The 17494-nt window shown below is 38.7% G+C and overlaps 2 protein-coding genes across 14 annotated transcripts in view; one reads left to right on the forward strand and one right to left on the reverse strand.

Annotated features, from left to right (window-relative positions):
• The window catches only part of LOC148835741 (target of Nesh-SH3-like), a 45681-nt gene extending 38393 nt beyond the window's left edge, over positions 1-7288 (forward strand). For all 9 annotated transcript variants that reach the window (XM_088915001.1, XM_088915009.1, XM_088915000.1 and 6 more), the window contains 5 exons: positions 1205-1284; positions 3288-3317; positions 4504-4662; positions 5071-5193; positions 5989-7288. In XM_088915001.1, the coding sequence (XP_088771127.1) occupies positions 1205-1284; positions 3288-3317; positions 4504-4662; positions 5071-5193; positions 5989-6104 (508 nt within the window). In that variant the 3' untranslated portion in view covers positions 6105-7288. The remainder of the gene's footprint in view (positions 1-1204; positions 1285-3287; positions 3318-4503; positions 4663-5070; positions 5194-5988) is intronic.
• Positions 7289-9188: 1900 nt separating this feature from the next.
• The window catches only part of tfg (trafficking from ER to golgi regulator), a 62272-nt gene continuing 53966 nt past the window's right edge, over positions 9189-17494 (reverse strand). For 3 of the 5 annotated variants that reach the window (XM_088915012.1, XM_088915011.1, XM_088915010.1), the window contains exons 7-8: positions 10673-10762; positions 9189-10155 (exon numbers count right to left, since the gene is read on the reverse strand). In XM_088915012.1, the coding sequence (XP_088771138.1) occupies positions 9755-10155; positions 10673-10762 (491 nt within the window). In that variant the 3' untranslated portion in view covers positions 9189-9754. The remainder of the gene's footprint in view (positions 10156-10672; positions 10763-17494) is intronic. The other 2 variants (XM_088915014.1, XM_088915013.1) reach the window with 1 other exon arrangement.

Below are 17494 nucleotides of genomic sequence, written 5' to 3' on the forward strand. Positions count from 1 at the left end.
ACACATGACAAGGCTTTTCTTTACAATTAAGAAAGAAGAAAGTTTACTAAGTGACCTCTTTGACAGGCTAAGTGAAACATGAGAAAAGTCAAAGATGAATATTAAATCAACCCACTTGTACTGATGAGCCCAAACCCAGAAAACGACAACCAGATTTAAATCCATTGCCTAATTCTTCCTACTGTATGTTACTGTACTGTACATATCAAAATAGCTAATTTCACAAATTGTAGGATTTCAAGAATTGCCTTAATTGTTAAATCATCCATTGTCCATGACAATCAGTTTTACATACAGTACCAAACACCAAACCGTAATCTTGAAAATAACTGGTTTTCAGTCGTTTTAGAACCCACATAATGTAACCCAAGATAATAGATGTTAACAGCAGATGACAATGTGAAACTTTTATTTATAATGAATCATATTTATCATATCAAACGCTATTTGTCTCATTCCTACTGGTTTGTCATGAACAAAATTCAGTTTCACTTTCAATCTTTCCTAAAAGAATCCCTAGAATTATTTGTATTAACCAAGTACCCCCACAGAATATTCATGTGAAAAATGTTAGCAGACTTGAGCTTAGAGACAGACCTGTAAGAGCTGTTTTGTGGTTGAATAAGGGACAATTTGGCAGAATATTACAGACAATATAAACCAGAGCTTCCTATGAACTGAGTCTCCTGGCTCAGGGATGATCAAAACATCTGAGCAGCACACACATGGTATAGCCATTAAGGCAGCGACCTGGCTTTCATTGCAGGTTCTGTCTGAAGAGTAAAATATCAAGCATCAGTGTTTCAGACACCAAACGCAAACTGACTTTTCAAGGAGTTTTTATCATGTTGAACAAGAATATGTGTTTTCCTGACACTCTGTCAAGAAATGCCTATAAAGGTTCTGTTCCTTCAACCACTCACCCTCACAGACAGACGACGAATGCGTCCTCTTCCTGCTTTTAAAACAGTCACCAGACCAATAGGCCTCCTGCAACTGGCCAGGAAAATATTTATGCCGGAAAAATCAGGAAAGTCGGGAAAAAAAATAACAAAGGAATATAAAACAGGAAATAAATCAATATCTGAGATAATTAAAACAGTTTAACCACATTAAAATACAAACAGATAAGCAAATGGCTAATGCTTTCTCTCTCTCTCTGTATATAAATAGACCTATAACGCTTATATATTTTCCTTTACAGTTATGAGTTTACAGTACAAGCCAAAAATGAGTTTGGAACTGGTCCACCTAGTGATCCAGTGACTTTCTCCACTGAATCTGGTAAGATTTTAAACCACTTCAAATTGCATATTATTTATTGAGCTGGATAAAACGTCACCATACATGCATTTCCAGTTGAACTTAAAGTTTGTGAAATAAATGATGACCTTGAACTCCTGAACATGTTTAACACTTTATTTAACAAATTCTCGATGGTAGACCAGAAACATCACGATGTGCTATTAGTATTCAAAGCTCAGTCAGTCCTGATTTTGTTGCCATTTTTCACTCAGATGCAGCAGAGAACCAAAGTGCTATAATAAAGTAAAGGGCCACACGCTTTCCTTCCCAGCTCTTTTCATTAAGAAGACTAACCCCCCGCCGCCAAAGAGGATATTAAATCACCTTCCAGTAGCACTCCATGTTTAAAAAGATTTACAGTCTTTGCATGTTGCTTTTTGACACTTTTGAATCATTCGAATTTTTGTGCTATTAATGACAGTAGTTAAACAGAAATTTACTTCCCTTTCACCCATAAGGGCTGTATGCCAGGACCAAAATGTATTATATTTCCCTCAACACATAACTTTGTTCCCTGTGCACTACATGCAGACTGTAGACACCAAATTAAATTCCCATACTGGCTATATTTTACAGATATTTACAAGAACAGATTAGGTCCTTCAAAAGCCTTGACCAGCATTATTAGCTATCTTCTGAGCCCTCAGAGCTCAGAAATCTTCCACCTTGTGATGCAGAAACATACGTTTTTAAATCCGAAGGAAGAATGGGTGATCCCTGTGTGCTGTGCCAGAGCTAGTAAAAGCTTTCCACTCTTGAAGCATTTACTTCACATCGAGAAGGATCCCACAATGCTTTGTGTGTAGGAGCGAACTTGCTCTATTTATAGTGTGAGCCGCACTTCAGCAATGGGAAAAATGAGTCAGGTCCTACAAGTAAAGTTCCTGTGGATCGTTCAGGATGAAAAGTATTATATCAAATGCAAGAAAGTATGATTATTATTATCATGCTCAGTGTTACCTAAAGCCCACATTAGGGGACCAACCTCATGCTAGGCCATACACACAGTGCAGTTTACCAGCAGTGGCTATTAAATTATACCCTCACTTTCTCTCCAAGAGATGTGTATAATTAATTATGTGCTATTAACGTAATGATTTCAGCATGTCGTTCCATTTTCTTAACCCTGACTAACAGCTAAGGCCAGATGGATGCTGATCTGGAGAGTTTCAGTGCTTTTTTAGCTCGCCTAACTTTTATATAATAGTTATATACTGTATATATACAGCACTTATTTGAGTGTCAAGTTAATTTCCCCCCAATTTCTTCACCCCTTTTTTGAAGCATCCAATTCCTGCAATGCCAGTTTATTAAAATTAATGTGAGCAAAAGGAGATTGAAAGCAGATGAGTTTCATCCAATTGCATTGTCCAGCCAGCTTCACTTATTCCCCTGGCAAACCCAACCGGTGGATGCTGGCAAACCACTGTGTCTTGAGGGACTGAGCTCTGCTTCAGCCCTTTACACCTGGCCTCCCTGAGCCGTTCCAGCTTAGTCTGTGCTTTTCAAAGGGGCTTTAAGAAACACAAACATTTTCGGGAGTATTAATAAGGAGCTCAGATGTGCATGAATTCACCAGCTGTACAACTTGCAAAAATTACTTGCATCAGTGCTATCCGGAGAAATATTCAGAGCTTAGGGATCTACCGATTGAATTATTAAATGGTAACGCTGAAAACTGCAAACTAGTAACTGGAGCAATTCCATCACAGTTTCTTGGGACAAAAGTCTGCACTTCATTTCAGACAAAAATTTACTCACCTTGAAAGGTTGTTTTTCCCATTGCTTATATAACAAGAACTCTAAGCTCAAGACTGTAATCCCATTAGTTTTTCATTAAGTAGCCTACCTGGACTGCATGTCAAACATATGAACTTTCTGTTGCCTGACTGGAAAGGTCTCACAGGGGGTGTAGGAAGGTCTCTCAGGCCATGTTACAAATTTCTAATGACATGTGTTTTGTTTCCCTTTGTCCCCTTCAGCTGACCCCCGTGTGAGTGAAAATCTATCAGGTAAGAAGCTAGTGCTTCCTTCAATCAGGAGTCCCATGTGACAGATTTTTCTGCAATGAATTAATGGACAATCTAATACGAGAGCCTGGCAAGCCGGCAGTCTGCTGAGGCTCAACACACCGTGAAATGGTTTTTCTTTGCGTATGATTTCACTTCTTCCACTCAGAGCTGCTCACCTGATATTTTGCCAGTCCAAATATTTATACAGAAAGAATATGGAATGAAACAAGTACTTTTTTTTTTACAGGGAAACAATATCAAATAGTACTTGAAAGAAAAAAAAATTAATAGGGGTGGTATTAATAGGTGTTATTTTTCACGAGAAACGTATTGCTTTTTTATTTTATTTTACATCTAAGGAAAATATAATCCAAGGTTCGTTCATGAATCCATCAGGGTAGAAATGTGGGTGGCATAGCAGGTATTGCTGTGGCCTTACAGCTGCTGAGTCCTGGGTTTGATTCTACCATTAGTATGTATCGGAGTGGAGGTTGCATGTTTTTCCCATGTCCATGTGATTTGCTCTGGTGGTCTAGTACCATCCTGTCTCCCCCATACATGCTGCCTGGGTTTGATATTTGAGGTACTTGAAATTGTCCTTTCCTCCACAGCTCTGTTTAGGATCTGTTTCGATCTGGAACACAGAAAATACTGCTTGCTTTAATCAACTCCATTTACAATCAGAAAGGTTCTAACAGAAATAGAACATGTAACTAGAAAATAATTATTAAATAATTAATAATTATTAAAAAATAATTATTAAATGAAATAAACCACAGCCTAGAGTTCAAAGAATAATTCAATACCTGTCTACGCACAAGTGATATCAGTTCACTTCTATTGTTATGATGCTTTTTTGACTTACATGAATAGAAAACACAAGTTTGGGTGTTAAGTAGCATTGTAATGCTGTAGTAGCCTCCCCAAAACTGTGCATCTCAATAAAACCCCTTCATGTATTGTTTCATATGAAGGAACTCAGATAAGTGCTATCTGTATTACTTTGTAGTTATGATTTCACCAAAAGATTCAAAACTAACTCTTGTAGGTCCATAAATGATTACCAGTAATATTTGTTTTAACCTGCCCAAACACACATTCTGAACGCAGACCTAATATGTCATAGAATGGAACTTGTTGGGTCTGATGTGTTTCTGTCTGACCAGGAATTATTTGTTGCACACAGGAAAAGACGCAATATGGACAGAGTTCCCATTCAAGCCCGACGCGTACTCTGAGTGCAACGGGAAACAGTATGTGAAAAGAACATGGTACCGAAAGTTTGTTGGTGTCCAGCTCTGCAACTCCTTGAGATATAAAATTTATCTCAGCGACTCCCTCAAAGGTCAGGCTTGCATCATCCCCGTCTGCATGTGCTGTGTAAAAAAACAGAACTTCCTCCCCACATTTCGGGACAACTTTGCTCTATCAGGGTCTACACACCATTCTTTGTTGTGCCTCACTAAACTCTTTGTTAAACACAGAGCTCAGGTTCCTGACATTTTCAGGAAAATAAGTTTATACTGAAGGGAGACTTAAACATTTCTATATTTGTGTACTGTAAAAAAGGGTCTTCTAAATGTACTCTTTAATGTCCAGCATGGAATGAGGTTAATGTATTTTTGACTCTTCTGTGAATCTAAATATTGTGAAAGATAATTATTGGGGGGGGGGGGGGACTTGTTTCATTTACTAGAGAATGTACCAGACTGATGCATTGCTTTCCTGACAGTACATCTTCTCACACCTGTAGGAAAGTTCTATAACATAGGAGACCAGACAGGACATGGAGAAGATCATTGCCAGTTTGTGGATTCCTTTTTGGATGGGCGGACAGGACATCAACTCACTGGAAACCAGCTGCCACCTAGAGAAGGTGAGTAACTTTTTAAGAGCTTCAGCCATTCCTCATAATGAGATCTCAGGGCAGATTCACATTACGCTTGGCTAAAACGTTACTTAACGCTACTCTGACAAACTCAATATGCAGTTTGGGTGGTCACTCGCTGATTAAGCTGAATTTCCAAATTTCAGTTTAATAGATAATAGTTGTCCTTTAATGAACAAAAAGATACTCTCCTTTTTAAAAAGAAATCTGTATTGTTTTTCTTTTTAAGGACAGAACAAGTTTTAACAAAACTAGCAAAGAAATGCTCAAATCAAACTTTTAACAGTCACTACGATGCAATAAAGGCTACAGTACAAATAAGAGGAGGTCATTCGGAGTGGCTGCTCGGAGGTTATTCATCTAAGGAGCTCATTCTGCCTTCTGCCAGCTTCGGCAGTTGGCTTGCGTTTGAACCACACAATACTTTTCAAAAAGGGTTCTCTGCCTTGTGTTTTACTGCCAAGTGAAGATCATTGATATATAAACTAGGAAGTTCAGTGCTGGTAATACAGATTCCTGTGGTACTTCGCTAACCATCTCCGCCTGATTTGAGCATTTACATCCTATCTGTGCTCTTCATGTAAAAGTTATGTTGAAGGGATAGCGACCGAGCCTGGCAAAACTGAAGCAACCACCCGCGCTTGCTGTAGATTGAATGTTTTAGCTGCACAAACAATAGGTTAGAGGACGGTGCTGATGTTATATGGTCTGAACAGTCTGAGCTTGATCATTTTCTCTAGTTTTCTTTCCCTAAAAATTAAATTACATTTACTTTCTCCCCAGGATATTATAGAGCTGTCCGCCAGGAACCTGTCAACTTTGGGCAAATAGGAGGAAATTCCCATATTACCTATGTGCCCTGGTATGAGTGTGGGACAACAATACCAGGGAAGTGGTAAAACCATCAGGGGAGTCTGGTGAGAAGATTGAGGGTGGGGGGGCTAATGGAAAACAAAGTGGAGGCAGGAGAGAGGAGGATGATTACCTAGTATTAATATAGCATCCCCTTACATGTAAACCTCAGCCTTTCTCATGTATAAAATGTGTATAGGACCTACGCAATCAAGAATTTTATTGAGTATATTTGTAATATGTAATAGTAATTATCTCATTATTTATCAAAAAAGGTGACAGAGAAACTCAACCGAAAAAGGGTGTGTCAAAGGAATCATGAAATAAATAAGAAAATAGAATAAAATAATGGGAAGCTGGCTCCCTGAAAGTATTTTGATAACTTGTATATTATTTATCGAAGCATTGTATTAAAATGTTCGTTCTGGTGGTTTATCTGCAGACAAGGGAGTGGACCTAGGCACAGGGCTTCACAGGAAGAGCGGTAATGCGTCTCTTCCTGAAACCGCTGTAGAAATGTCAGTAAGGGATGCAGATTCCATGAGCCGCATTATCGTTTATATATCGTACAGAGGTATTATAACGTTGAAATAGATTCCTGGAAGAACGGACATAGAGGAATCGTGGTGTGTCATTCTGTTCATTTTCTTGACTTTGGTGCTTTACAAAGAAACACTTTGTCAGCCAAACAGCAATGTTGTCGGACAGATGCAGAGGTGGAATTAGCATTTGATCTCTCAATTATATCCAAAGCCTTCACACCTATTCAATTCCTTCTTGCGTCAGTCAGTGGCTGTAGTCTGAAGGGGTTTACAATTGCAATTTGCACAATATGTATTTATATGTATATGGAGAATAATAAGCCCTTTTAACATGAACTTGGAATAAATCATTTCCCTTTAAGCTTGTGAACCACCAGTCTCTTCATGCATACGTCCTGCTATTTTTCATAATCTCATACATGGATTAACTAAGGGTGTGGTATTTATGCATTCTAAAAAAGAAGGGTTTACTTCATACTATATTTGTCAGTGCAAAAGGAGTACTTCATTGTCTAGAATCTATATTTGTACAGAAATCAAAGCTCGCAAGCAGCGACAGCGGTTAAGATTTTTTTGTCATTATTTTTATTGAAAGTTTTTGTAACATTAAATTGTAATTTTTTGACATGTATGATCTTTCCAATACATATTTTCATTAATAAAGAAAAGATTTACTTTTTCCTTTTTTAAGATTTTGTCTTGTAAGTATTTTTCATTTATTACCACATGCATGGCATACAACCTAGAGTATCACAATGGTAGTCCAAGGGGAAAAGATTGATACTAAACTACTACTTTTGAATTTGTCAGATTTTTTAAATTTCGATTTAAGACAGATTCTTTACTATTCAGCATTTTTTTTACTCTTTCTTCTCAGCCCGTCTAAAAAAAATATTAATGGTTAATAAATGGTTAGCATCAGCCCATTTAAATGCATAGCTGCAGCAGTCTTACTGCCCTGCTACCTTATTTGTTGTGCCAGCATACCACAAATTACTTTTCTGATTTGGCACAATAACAGATTCTGAAAACATCAGGGCTGGAAAGGAACCTTAAGCATCCAAAATACAAAGGAGGAGAGTGTTGGAAAAAACAATCTCACCATGTGTGTTTGAAATTAAAGACAGCTCGGCTATAGACATTAAGCAACACATTAAGATGTTTATATTTTATGCAGCGACTTAATCTCTTCCATTTAATGTACTGTTTTGTGCAAGTGATTTTCTGCTTTGTTTACACTGCATACAGATCTAAAAATGTAAGGAAGGATGATGTGTTTAGGACAATTTATTACTTATTATATGCAATTGTGGGACTTTTTCCCTCAGTGTGCAATTATAAAGCAAATGACTGCTAAAACAGTCAAAGGATAAAGGACATTTTAAAGGAAACTGTATAGAAGGGAATTCAGCAAGCATAAGACTGAAAAAAGAGAGCCAAATACATACTGTATGTACATCTCTTCAGGCAGAATCTTCCAAACCAGTAAGGGCATAGCCATATAAAAATACAGTGCCCTGCAAAAGCATTGACACCATTCCTAATGGCAGCAATTGCAGCAGCTGGACTGTTGGGGTAGGACACACTGACTCGGGGCAAAGTTTGCCCATTCCTCTTGGCAGATTAGCTCACGCCCTCTCAAGCTGCTCGGAGATCACTTATGGACAACAGTTTTCAAGCCTTCCCACAGAGTCTTAATAGGATTCTACTCAGGACTTTATGTGACTCTTGGATATTCACTTTCTTATTCTTACAAGGGAACTGCAACACTATTTTCATATTTCAGGTTAGAAAGAATCAGCATTGATGAGTGCATTTCAAACCGCAATGAAAGTAAAATGTACAGTGACTTGTATCACCTCCATTTTACACCACAAAATCGAAATTTCCAGGTATGCTATATTCTGCGATGCAGAGCAAGGCAACACATTTCCGGTGACATGTTGCGGCCATTTTACATTGTAAACAAGCAAGCTTGTGAATACATCTCTTTTAATCCAATAGAATTTCGATTTCAGGGTGGTTTTGTCATCAAATACTTGTTAAATGCAGATCATGTTGGAACATTTCTGTTACTAGTGAGCAGGAAGGGCACTTTCACAAAGTTCATAATTTTGTAAGCAATTTGAAATTTGTCATTTTTTTTCCAATAACGTCAATTAATTTATTTTGTTACCCAGATGTAATAACCAGTTTGAGAAATTGGGAAGGCAGTTCCCCTTTACGTTTGCCACTAGTCCTATATGTTTGTGTGTCCTATGATACTGCCGAGATCTTACTTCACTCACATTCTGGTTTATACAAATTGCTTTTTCGGCATTAAAGACAAGAAGTACCAAGTAGTGCCTGAGTCTGAAATTCTGAATTCAGTGATCCCTTTGTGTCCGAAAAACGCAGACTACTGACCAGCAAGTCAAATAAATAAAGCCTTGTGTCTTTTTCCTTTCATGTCAGCTGTAACCACAGTTAGAAAAACAGAAATATGATTTACAACACTTTTCCAGTCCTAGAGAGAAGGGTTAAACAAGTCAAATTCAACATGGCCTTCTTCACAAGCACAGGACAGGACAAAGAAAAAAAATGACAAGGTGGATCTGGATATCTTTATTAGCTTTCTAAGAGAATGTTACAGTTTGTACAGAACATCTAATGACACACTCATGTGGAATCTTCAATCAGATATTAGTAAAAACCAGCTGGAGAAAAAAAACAACAAATACAGGTAATCTAAACTTAAAGCTAACAATGTAATATCCTTCAGAAGGTTCAATCTACTTCTTCCATTAATGATATATACTTAGTGTTTCCGAAAAGATTGATTTAACTTTACTTACGTATTATACCAATGTACTGGATAGTGGCAAAAGGAAAAAAAATCAACATAATTCACCCAGTTCTGTCTGTCTCCCACCCTTGCCAACATTCGCTGTTTCTTTTTTTATTTAAATGCAACTGTGAAAAAAGGTGCCCACTTTTTATGCATCAACCATATACAATTAAAAAAAAAAGAGAGAGAGAGGAAAAAATCAAAACTTTGCGTTTTGGATTGCGTGAGTATGGGGACGGGACGTTTCCTAGTTCTTGGCCAGGGCTGCGGGGCGCTGTCAGAGCTCTCCTCTGAGCTCTTGCAGTCGGTGGAGGACCCCCGCCGTGCCTTATCGGTACCCAGGGCCTGGCTGGGTGTAGCCCTGGCCATAGGGCGGGCGGTTGCGGGCGTAAGGGTTGGAGCCACTAGGCGGGGGGGTCACTGTGCTGCCCGGAGGGGGGGTGAATCCCGGACGGGGCTGAAAGCCGGCCCCGGGCTGGGCAGGGGCCATACCTGGCTGGGAAGCGGGGGGCATGTTATAGTTAGCTGGCTGGGACGCTTGGGTGGCATAGTTTTGGGGAGGGAAAGTACCAGGTGGGTACTGCTGGGCAGTCTGGGGCTGCTGCTGCTGCTGCTGCCCCGTGAACCCGGGCGCGGGGGCAGCTCCCTGGGACGTTGGTGGGTTATAACTTTGGAACTGTTGCGGCTGCTGAGGTGTCGGCTGGGGGCCCGCCTGCGGATTGTACCCTGCTGGAGAACCAGAGAAGGACTCGCTCAAAAACATGCCTTTTCTCTGTGGGAGGTCAGGGTTTTTAGACTGCACAACACTTACATAATCCCGTAACCAATACCAGGTTAGGAGTGGCTGCGTTTTGACTGTGGCCGTCTCACAAACAACCTATACCCCATATCCCTGCCCCCTTCATAAATTATAAGCAGCTGTTTCGACATACACAATTTGTTTAGGAAAAAAAAAACACTATAAATGCTCTCCAGATTTTAAATGCCAATATTTATGTGGCAAAGTTATGCATTGTTAATAACAATATGCTACAAACCATGAAATATTATCCAAACATATTAGCACAGCGGAGCCTGACCGTGTATAAAGAATAATGTCTAATTTCTACAAGCAAAGAGGTCAGTAAGGCCTAATTGTGACTGATGTACATACAGTATAATAGGTTCAGTGGTTCTCATGAAAACCGATGGACAAAGACTCGAATCAAAGTTTAAAATGAGAAGGATGAAAGACTGTCGTACGAACCTGGGTACTGCACTCCGTACTGCTGCTGAGGGGCTGCAGGCTGAGGAGGTGCATAGCCACCCTGGGCTTGGTACTGCTGGTACATCTGGCCTGCTCAAAGAAAGAACATCACAGTAAACTCAGGGTTTACTGACTTAACTTCTCCCCCTCCTGCAAAACACAGACCTTGCACATCCAGGGGATTGTGATGGTGCCACTTTAACTTCACAGTCACAGTGAAGGGACAGAATTAAGTTTCTGTTCTCTTGATGAAAGCAGTACATAGGCTTGCCAGAAAGAAATCACAAATCGCAAAGCAACACTTCCATATGAATACAGAGCCTTGCTTTTAAAATTGATTGTTTATATATAATCTTACTGTCAGCTTCTTTATACTTCCTTTAAAAGTTTTCCCATGAGCACAAAGCTGGCACTTGAAAGAGGAGTACTGTTAGCAGCTAAAACAGCATCACAGCCAGCATGTTTCTCCATTTTTACTTACAGCAGGATGAGCTAGCTCAGAACAGACCCCATGGTGAGCAGATGACTAGGCTCACTAATAGCCATGATTCTGGCCAGAAAAAATTGAGCAAACCTCACTAGAACAAAACAGGGCTGTGACGCATATCTTGTGCAAGTCCTCTTAAACCCTGTATGATGTATCATTGAAACTGTTTCACCTTTAGGGATAGGGATAAACACACGTATTTTAAGGCAATTCCTAGCCTAATGTGAGGACATGATTCAAACAACCTGAAAAAAATGAATAAACACTGAAAAAGGAACCAGAGGGTACAAGTGGAAACCATGAACAAGTCCTTTAGAACTTGAATAGGAAGCACTTCCTCCCCCAAAGGCTTGTGGGAGACTGAAACCAGCCACCCAGCTATGATGCTGAAGCTGATATTCTGGCTTCTTTCAAGATCCATGAGCTATGAACCTGTAAAACAAGCTAGATGGGCCAAGTGACCTCTCGTTTGTAACTGCTGTTCTGTTCTAAGAGAACGAAGACCAACTGTGCTGTGATTTGAGAAAATCAAAAGCAGTTGTTGCAATACCCAATAAAAAAAATTATCGTATGGCCGAAATCACAGTACAAGTCAGATGCGAAATCGGTGTCCCTGCAATCTCATCATTGGGGTTCGGTTTAGCTCTACAGCATCGTTGCATTTGCTGTTTTTGACAGGTGTTTGCAACACATTTTAGGCCCTACTAACACTGAGCCATTAATAACAGGTGTGTTTCAAGTGCTATAAAAGTTCTGTGTTATTTTGCATTTTATTTATATATAAATTATTTTTTTTTCCACAGGCAAATGGCAATGATCCAAGAAAGGGCCCAGGGTAAGATTAGTGTTGCAGAGGTTTGGCATGAGAATCCAGGCCAGGCAGCTGTGAGGTTTAAACACTTCAAGAAAAAAAAAAAGCATTAATTCAGGGGCCGGCAACCAACAGCATGACCACCATTATTGGCACGCAAAGGGATTTTAAACGGCACTGCAATAAAAGTCTAGGAAGCCACAAAGAAAGTAAGTTAAAAAATGTTAATAACTATACTTGGATGTTCTGTAAATCTCTGCAACAAAGCTCCTTGGAGAAGAAAAAAAACAATTCACTTGCTGTATCTACTGCATTATTTTAAGCGGGTCTAAACTCTTGTCGTCACAGGAAAGCTCACAATCCATGTCACCGATGAAGTGTCAAGTTCAGCATGGTAAAGCTGTGGAAGGGACAGACAGTCGACGAAGTGCGTCTTGATGCAATCAACATCGTTTTGTAAGAAAAAGGTCAAAACCACACCGAACTGCACAGTGAAAAATGGGTTGCATTTTGTCAGATATCAGGATTTCCAACTTTTGGGCCTGATGTTTTCTTTTCTGATTAAACCAGCTTCAGTACCAGAGATGTGGATTTTTCAGTGTTTCACGGATGCATGTTGAGGATTTTGAAATGCACAGCAATTTGTGTAAAATATAAAATATTATATTAAATATATATTAAATACAAAATATAAAATAATCGCCTAAAGAAACCAAATTTGTCCTCTTGATACACCTCAATTGCTCTTAAGCAGATGTTGGCTGTATTAAAAAATACTTTATTATTATATTACAAAATAATTTATTATAGTATAAATGTTATGATATCCATTCTGAAATTACAAATTAAGTTTAAGTGTAAATTGGGGTGTATGTCTGGTATGCATATGAAGAAAATGATACAGGATCCTCTCTCTATACTTTACATTATAAGAATAACACATTTACAATAGATGGGGTTTAAGACTGTAATTTGCCTCTAAAGTTGACTGCTTTTTTAACCACAGACTCCAAGAAACACGTACTTCTAATTTGAACCTAAATGTAAAAATAAACACTGGAAAATTCAAATACTAACATTACCTTCACATAACTAAATACAAAATATGGAAAATAAAGCTTCATAACACAAAGCACATTTCAAGTTATGATGTAAGCAGAAACCTCTCTCAAGACAATAAAACAAAACAAGCCTGACATGCATATTAAAGTACTGTCTACACCTTCCCAATTACCTCATTTGGTGACTCACAAAACATGTATAACATTTTATTGGAGAAATGTATCATGATTGTTTATGCTGTAAATATTTTACCTCAACAATTCCTTATTTTTTTTTCTTAGGAATTCTATATGAATTCCTGTGTAAAACATTCTAGATCAGTCAAAACAAGACTTTTTTTTTATTAATTCAGCAATTTTATTTTCCTGTTTGTATGTTTGTAACGAAGGCAAGTGCAGAGTTGCAAAAACTAACTGCACCATAACACTGCAAACACCTATCGTGAAGAAGTTACTTGTTGGAAAGATGTAGGTGTTTTATAAAGATACACCATTTAAAATTTTCCAAGTACTTTTCCGTAATTCCAAATGCTCACTTCTGGGAAAAAAATGGCTGCAACAAAAAGGAATTCCGCATTTCACAATGGCCTAGTCAAAGCCCGGACTGAAACCCCATCAAAATGTCCTTGCGGTGAGCTGTAAATTCAGCCCTTAAATGTCAGAACTGGAGGAGTTCTGTAAGGAGGAACGGTCCAACATTACCCAAAAAATGATACAACAGCCTGACCAATGGTTTCACAAAATGTGTAGCTGCAGTCACTACTGCTTAAGGAGGTGCCAGTGAATTACTGAATTTCAAGGTTCACATACTCTTGTCACACATGGATACTAAATGCTGCATCACTGAAGGATATATACATGCTAAAAGTGCATCATGTTTTTTTGTCATTTACAGTATTTCATCATATTATCAGGACTTAAATCTAACACCATTTTAGGCTTCAAATATGTGAAATATGTGACAATCCTAAGGGGTTCTTTTTCTCTGTACTGTAAGCACTTCTGCTTACAGTGCAGGGTATCACTTTTTGAGACATACAGTACTGTAAACAAATCTCCTCACAAAGGCCTTCTTATTTCTGTTCACTTATCCCAGCCAGCATGACCATTTTGGTCTGTTGACTTGGTGATATAAAACAGGGTGACTGATCTCCCTGATTCTCATTCCGTCTGCTTCATGTCCAGGACCAGCAGGTCCTGCTCTCTCCCTCCCTCTAGTCATCCATCCATCCTTTTTTTTTTTGCTTTGCATCTGGGAAACCCTTGTACAGAAACCTACCCAGAGACTACCACGGAATTTCCTCTTGACCGCAACTCATCTGTCAACAGAGAGCATAGGAGAAAGACGACCAGGGGGGAAAAAAAGAGAAAATTCCTGCTGCAGTCTGGGGGAAAAAAAAACTTTAATGTACTCAGGATGGAGGCCTAAATTTTAATGAAACACAGGAGGGAGAAAAAGACTTTTCTTTTTTTTTAAATACACAACACAGTTTTCAAGACCAACGCACAAAGCTCTGTTCAGAACATGAGAGCAATACAAAACAAAAAATCTTGTGCATAGTCCCCATGCCAGAGGCATATTTTTCTTGTCTTTAAATGTTCATGTACTGTACAGACCTAGGCTATGGTTGACCAGAGCTCTTCGTTATGAGAACTGGGGATTCCTGGATAATATTTTGATTTATTAAATAGTCATCACGCCACACCTGCCTAAAAATGAACTTGTCTTCTCTTAACCACCTTTTCAGGTTAGTGACAGTGTGCGCACAATCATTTCTTTCTTCATTCAATTTATAATATTACTATTTTCATATAATATTGGCCACAATGCAATGTCTCCTAATGCTTAGCATTTTTATTCCAAAACCCAAGGTGGCACAGAAGTAACGTACAGCCCACAAGGCCTCTACTTGCTTATTCAGGCAAAAGCAGCCAATTATTGAGTGAGCAGATGTCCTATAAAGTCCACACAAAAAAAAAACTGACAGAGATAAAAAAAATTTAAAAAAAAATTCTAAACTAACAAGCGATGGAGTGAAACAAACCACAAATCTGATGGTGTATTTACTCTCAAGACAGGATGTCAGCCGTTTCATCAGGATGTCAAATTACTTGCCGAGTTTCTTTTAGTGTGCGCATTACCTGGTATAATAGTTAATGGTGATAATTTGCTCACAATATTGCTTTGTAAACCACAGCCCGTCATGGTTAACTTCCAACTTTTCATACTCTATAATGTGCAATTTACTAATGTGGCATGCCCACAGAAGACCTAATTGTGTTGCCATGTGTGTTGTACACTACCTGGGGGGGATTAGGATTCCATGAAACAGTGATTCTCCAGGAAAGATGCACCAACAAGTAACCCCATTGTCTGTCCAATGACAGACTGGTGTAGAACATTTAATTTACAACAACAAGTCAAAGACATTATGCAGTGTACTAATGACGACTGTTGCCGGAGACAGCTCGGACATTAACATTACGTGGCATTAACATAAGTTAGTCAGTGGTACTAACCCGATGCATGGACAACAAATGTCTGAAACTGATGGATTGTTGTAGAAAACTGGAAGAAGTAAAATGTGTCATGGAAAAGTTGTTACGGATGAAATTTGGACATCTTTTTCCAAACTGTTTTCCAAGCAAAGGTAAAAACTATTGCTCTCAAAGCAAGGTAGCAATAAATGGAAAAACTGCAATTTTCTTTGAGATACCAAATAAAAATAAACAGCTCTTCATCCGTGACATACCACAATAAACAAATGTAAACAGATAACGTATTCTAGGAAGAAATAAGAAAGGAACTGACTCCCTGGTAAAGACGCACTAAAATAATTGGTTATGGAACTACGCTGCTGGCACTTGGCCGGCTCAGTGTCCAGCACTGCTCTGAAAGGTTAAATGAGACTCTGCTTAGTAGTAACAGACACCTAATAAAGGACCATGCTTGTGTAACAGCTGGCACACCAACAGTTAGGAGAAATATGGGTCTGTCACAGATTACCCAAACAGACCAAAAACCGCTCCCCAGAAAGTACGGTAATGCTTAAAAAACAACACACGATATTTGTGTCAAGACAAGATGACGGTGAACCAGATACTGCATTTCCCTTAAGAAATGCAAATCACAACAACAGAAAAAGAAATAAATCTAATGACCACCTTGTGTGTTCAGACTGCACAAAACATTTGGTTTTAGAACTCTCTGAGGAGACCACTAGAACATAAGTTCAAATCATCTGCAAGATAACCTGTATATCTAGATACAAATGAGATAAGACCATTCAAGGACAGGGATTCTCCCCATTGTAATAACAATGGTGAGATACTTTGCAACCTAATCCACTTTTCATCTTTCTTTGCTCTCAATTTCATAAAACAAGTTTGGAAAAGGATAGATATCCCCAGACAGACTCATCATGTGAAAAGGAAAACCACCTGTAAAAGAAATTCAGCATGCAGTTAAGACATGTTTGCTATCCCTCTCTCCTACATCTGACAGGCTTCATCCCATATGTGATGAGGAAAAAAGACTTGTGTGATCCTCCCTCATCTCCCAGCCATACTGTAATAAGTCTGAACATGGTATTAGTGACAGTGGTGTGACAGCACATTAATCTTCTATTCCCCAAGCACACCAGCAGAAAACAGAAGCCAAAACCCCCATAATCTAGGGGCAAAATAGGCCTGAGGAGTGAGAAACCGAAATAAGAGGGAACTTTGCTCAACTGTGCAAGCCCAGAGTGGAACTGCCAAGACACTGGGTTAACATCCCTCCTCACACTAGGTGCTTTCCTATTGCTCAAGTTACCAGGATCTTAGTTCAACAGTCCTGAAAACCCTATCACGAACGGTTTAAGGACTTCTTACCCAATTACAAAATGACAGAATATTCTATAAGAAAGAAGTTCATAGCTAACAGAGGACAGAAAGGGTATAATCTTAAATGCATGAATAAAATAACTTGCCATGCACATACATGAAATTTAAAATGGGTGTCTCAGTTAAAGCTGGGTAAAAGATGTACAAGGAAAAAAAAAAACGATGAAAAGCAAGGGCACTGGCAGAATAAGTTAGGACTACGGTTTTTGTATACCGTGACCAAATTTCCTGAAAATGTCCACCCAGCTTTGTACTGGTTTTGATCTCTGTAATTGGAAATGCAGGCCTCTTAAGAATCTGTTTTCTGTCTGCAAAAGTCCATGAGCCAAAATCCTCAACAATGTGATGAGGGGACAGAACAAAATCAGAGAATAACCGAGCAGGTGAAGTAGCAATTGTGCAGTGTCTGCAAAGCATACTGCACATTAAATAATGAGAAGTCAGAATTTGCTCTTTAAAAAAGCTTTAAAGACATTCTCATTGCAAGCTTAAGCCTTGATATTATCATTATCAGGCTTATAATATCAGATTTACAAATGATACACATCTTTACCTATTCATTTCCTACTCAACACTGC

This window comes from Atractosteus spatula, chromosome 4 (genome assembly GCF_055471065.1).
Source record: "Atractosteus spatula isolate fAtrSpa1 chromosome 4, fAtrSpa1.hap1, whole genome shotgun sequence".
Classification (NCBI taxonomy): domain Eukaryota; kingdom Metazoa; phylum Chordata; class Actinopteri; order Semionotiformes; family Lepisosteidae; genus Atractosteus; species Atractosteus spatula.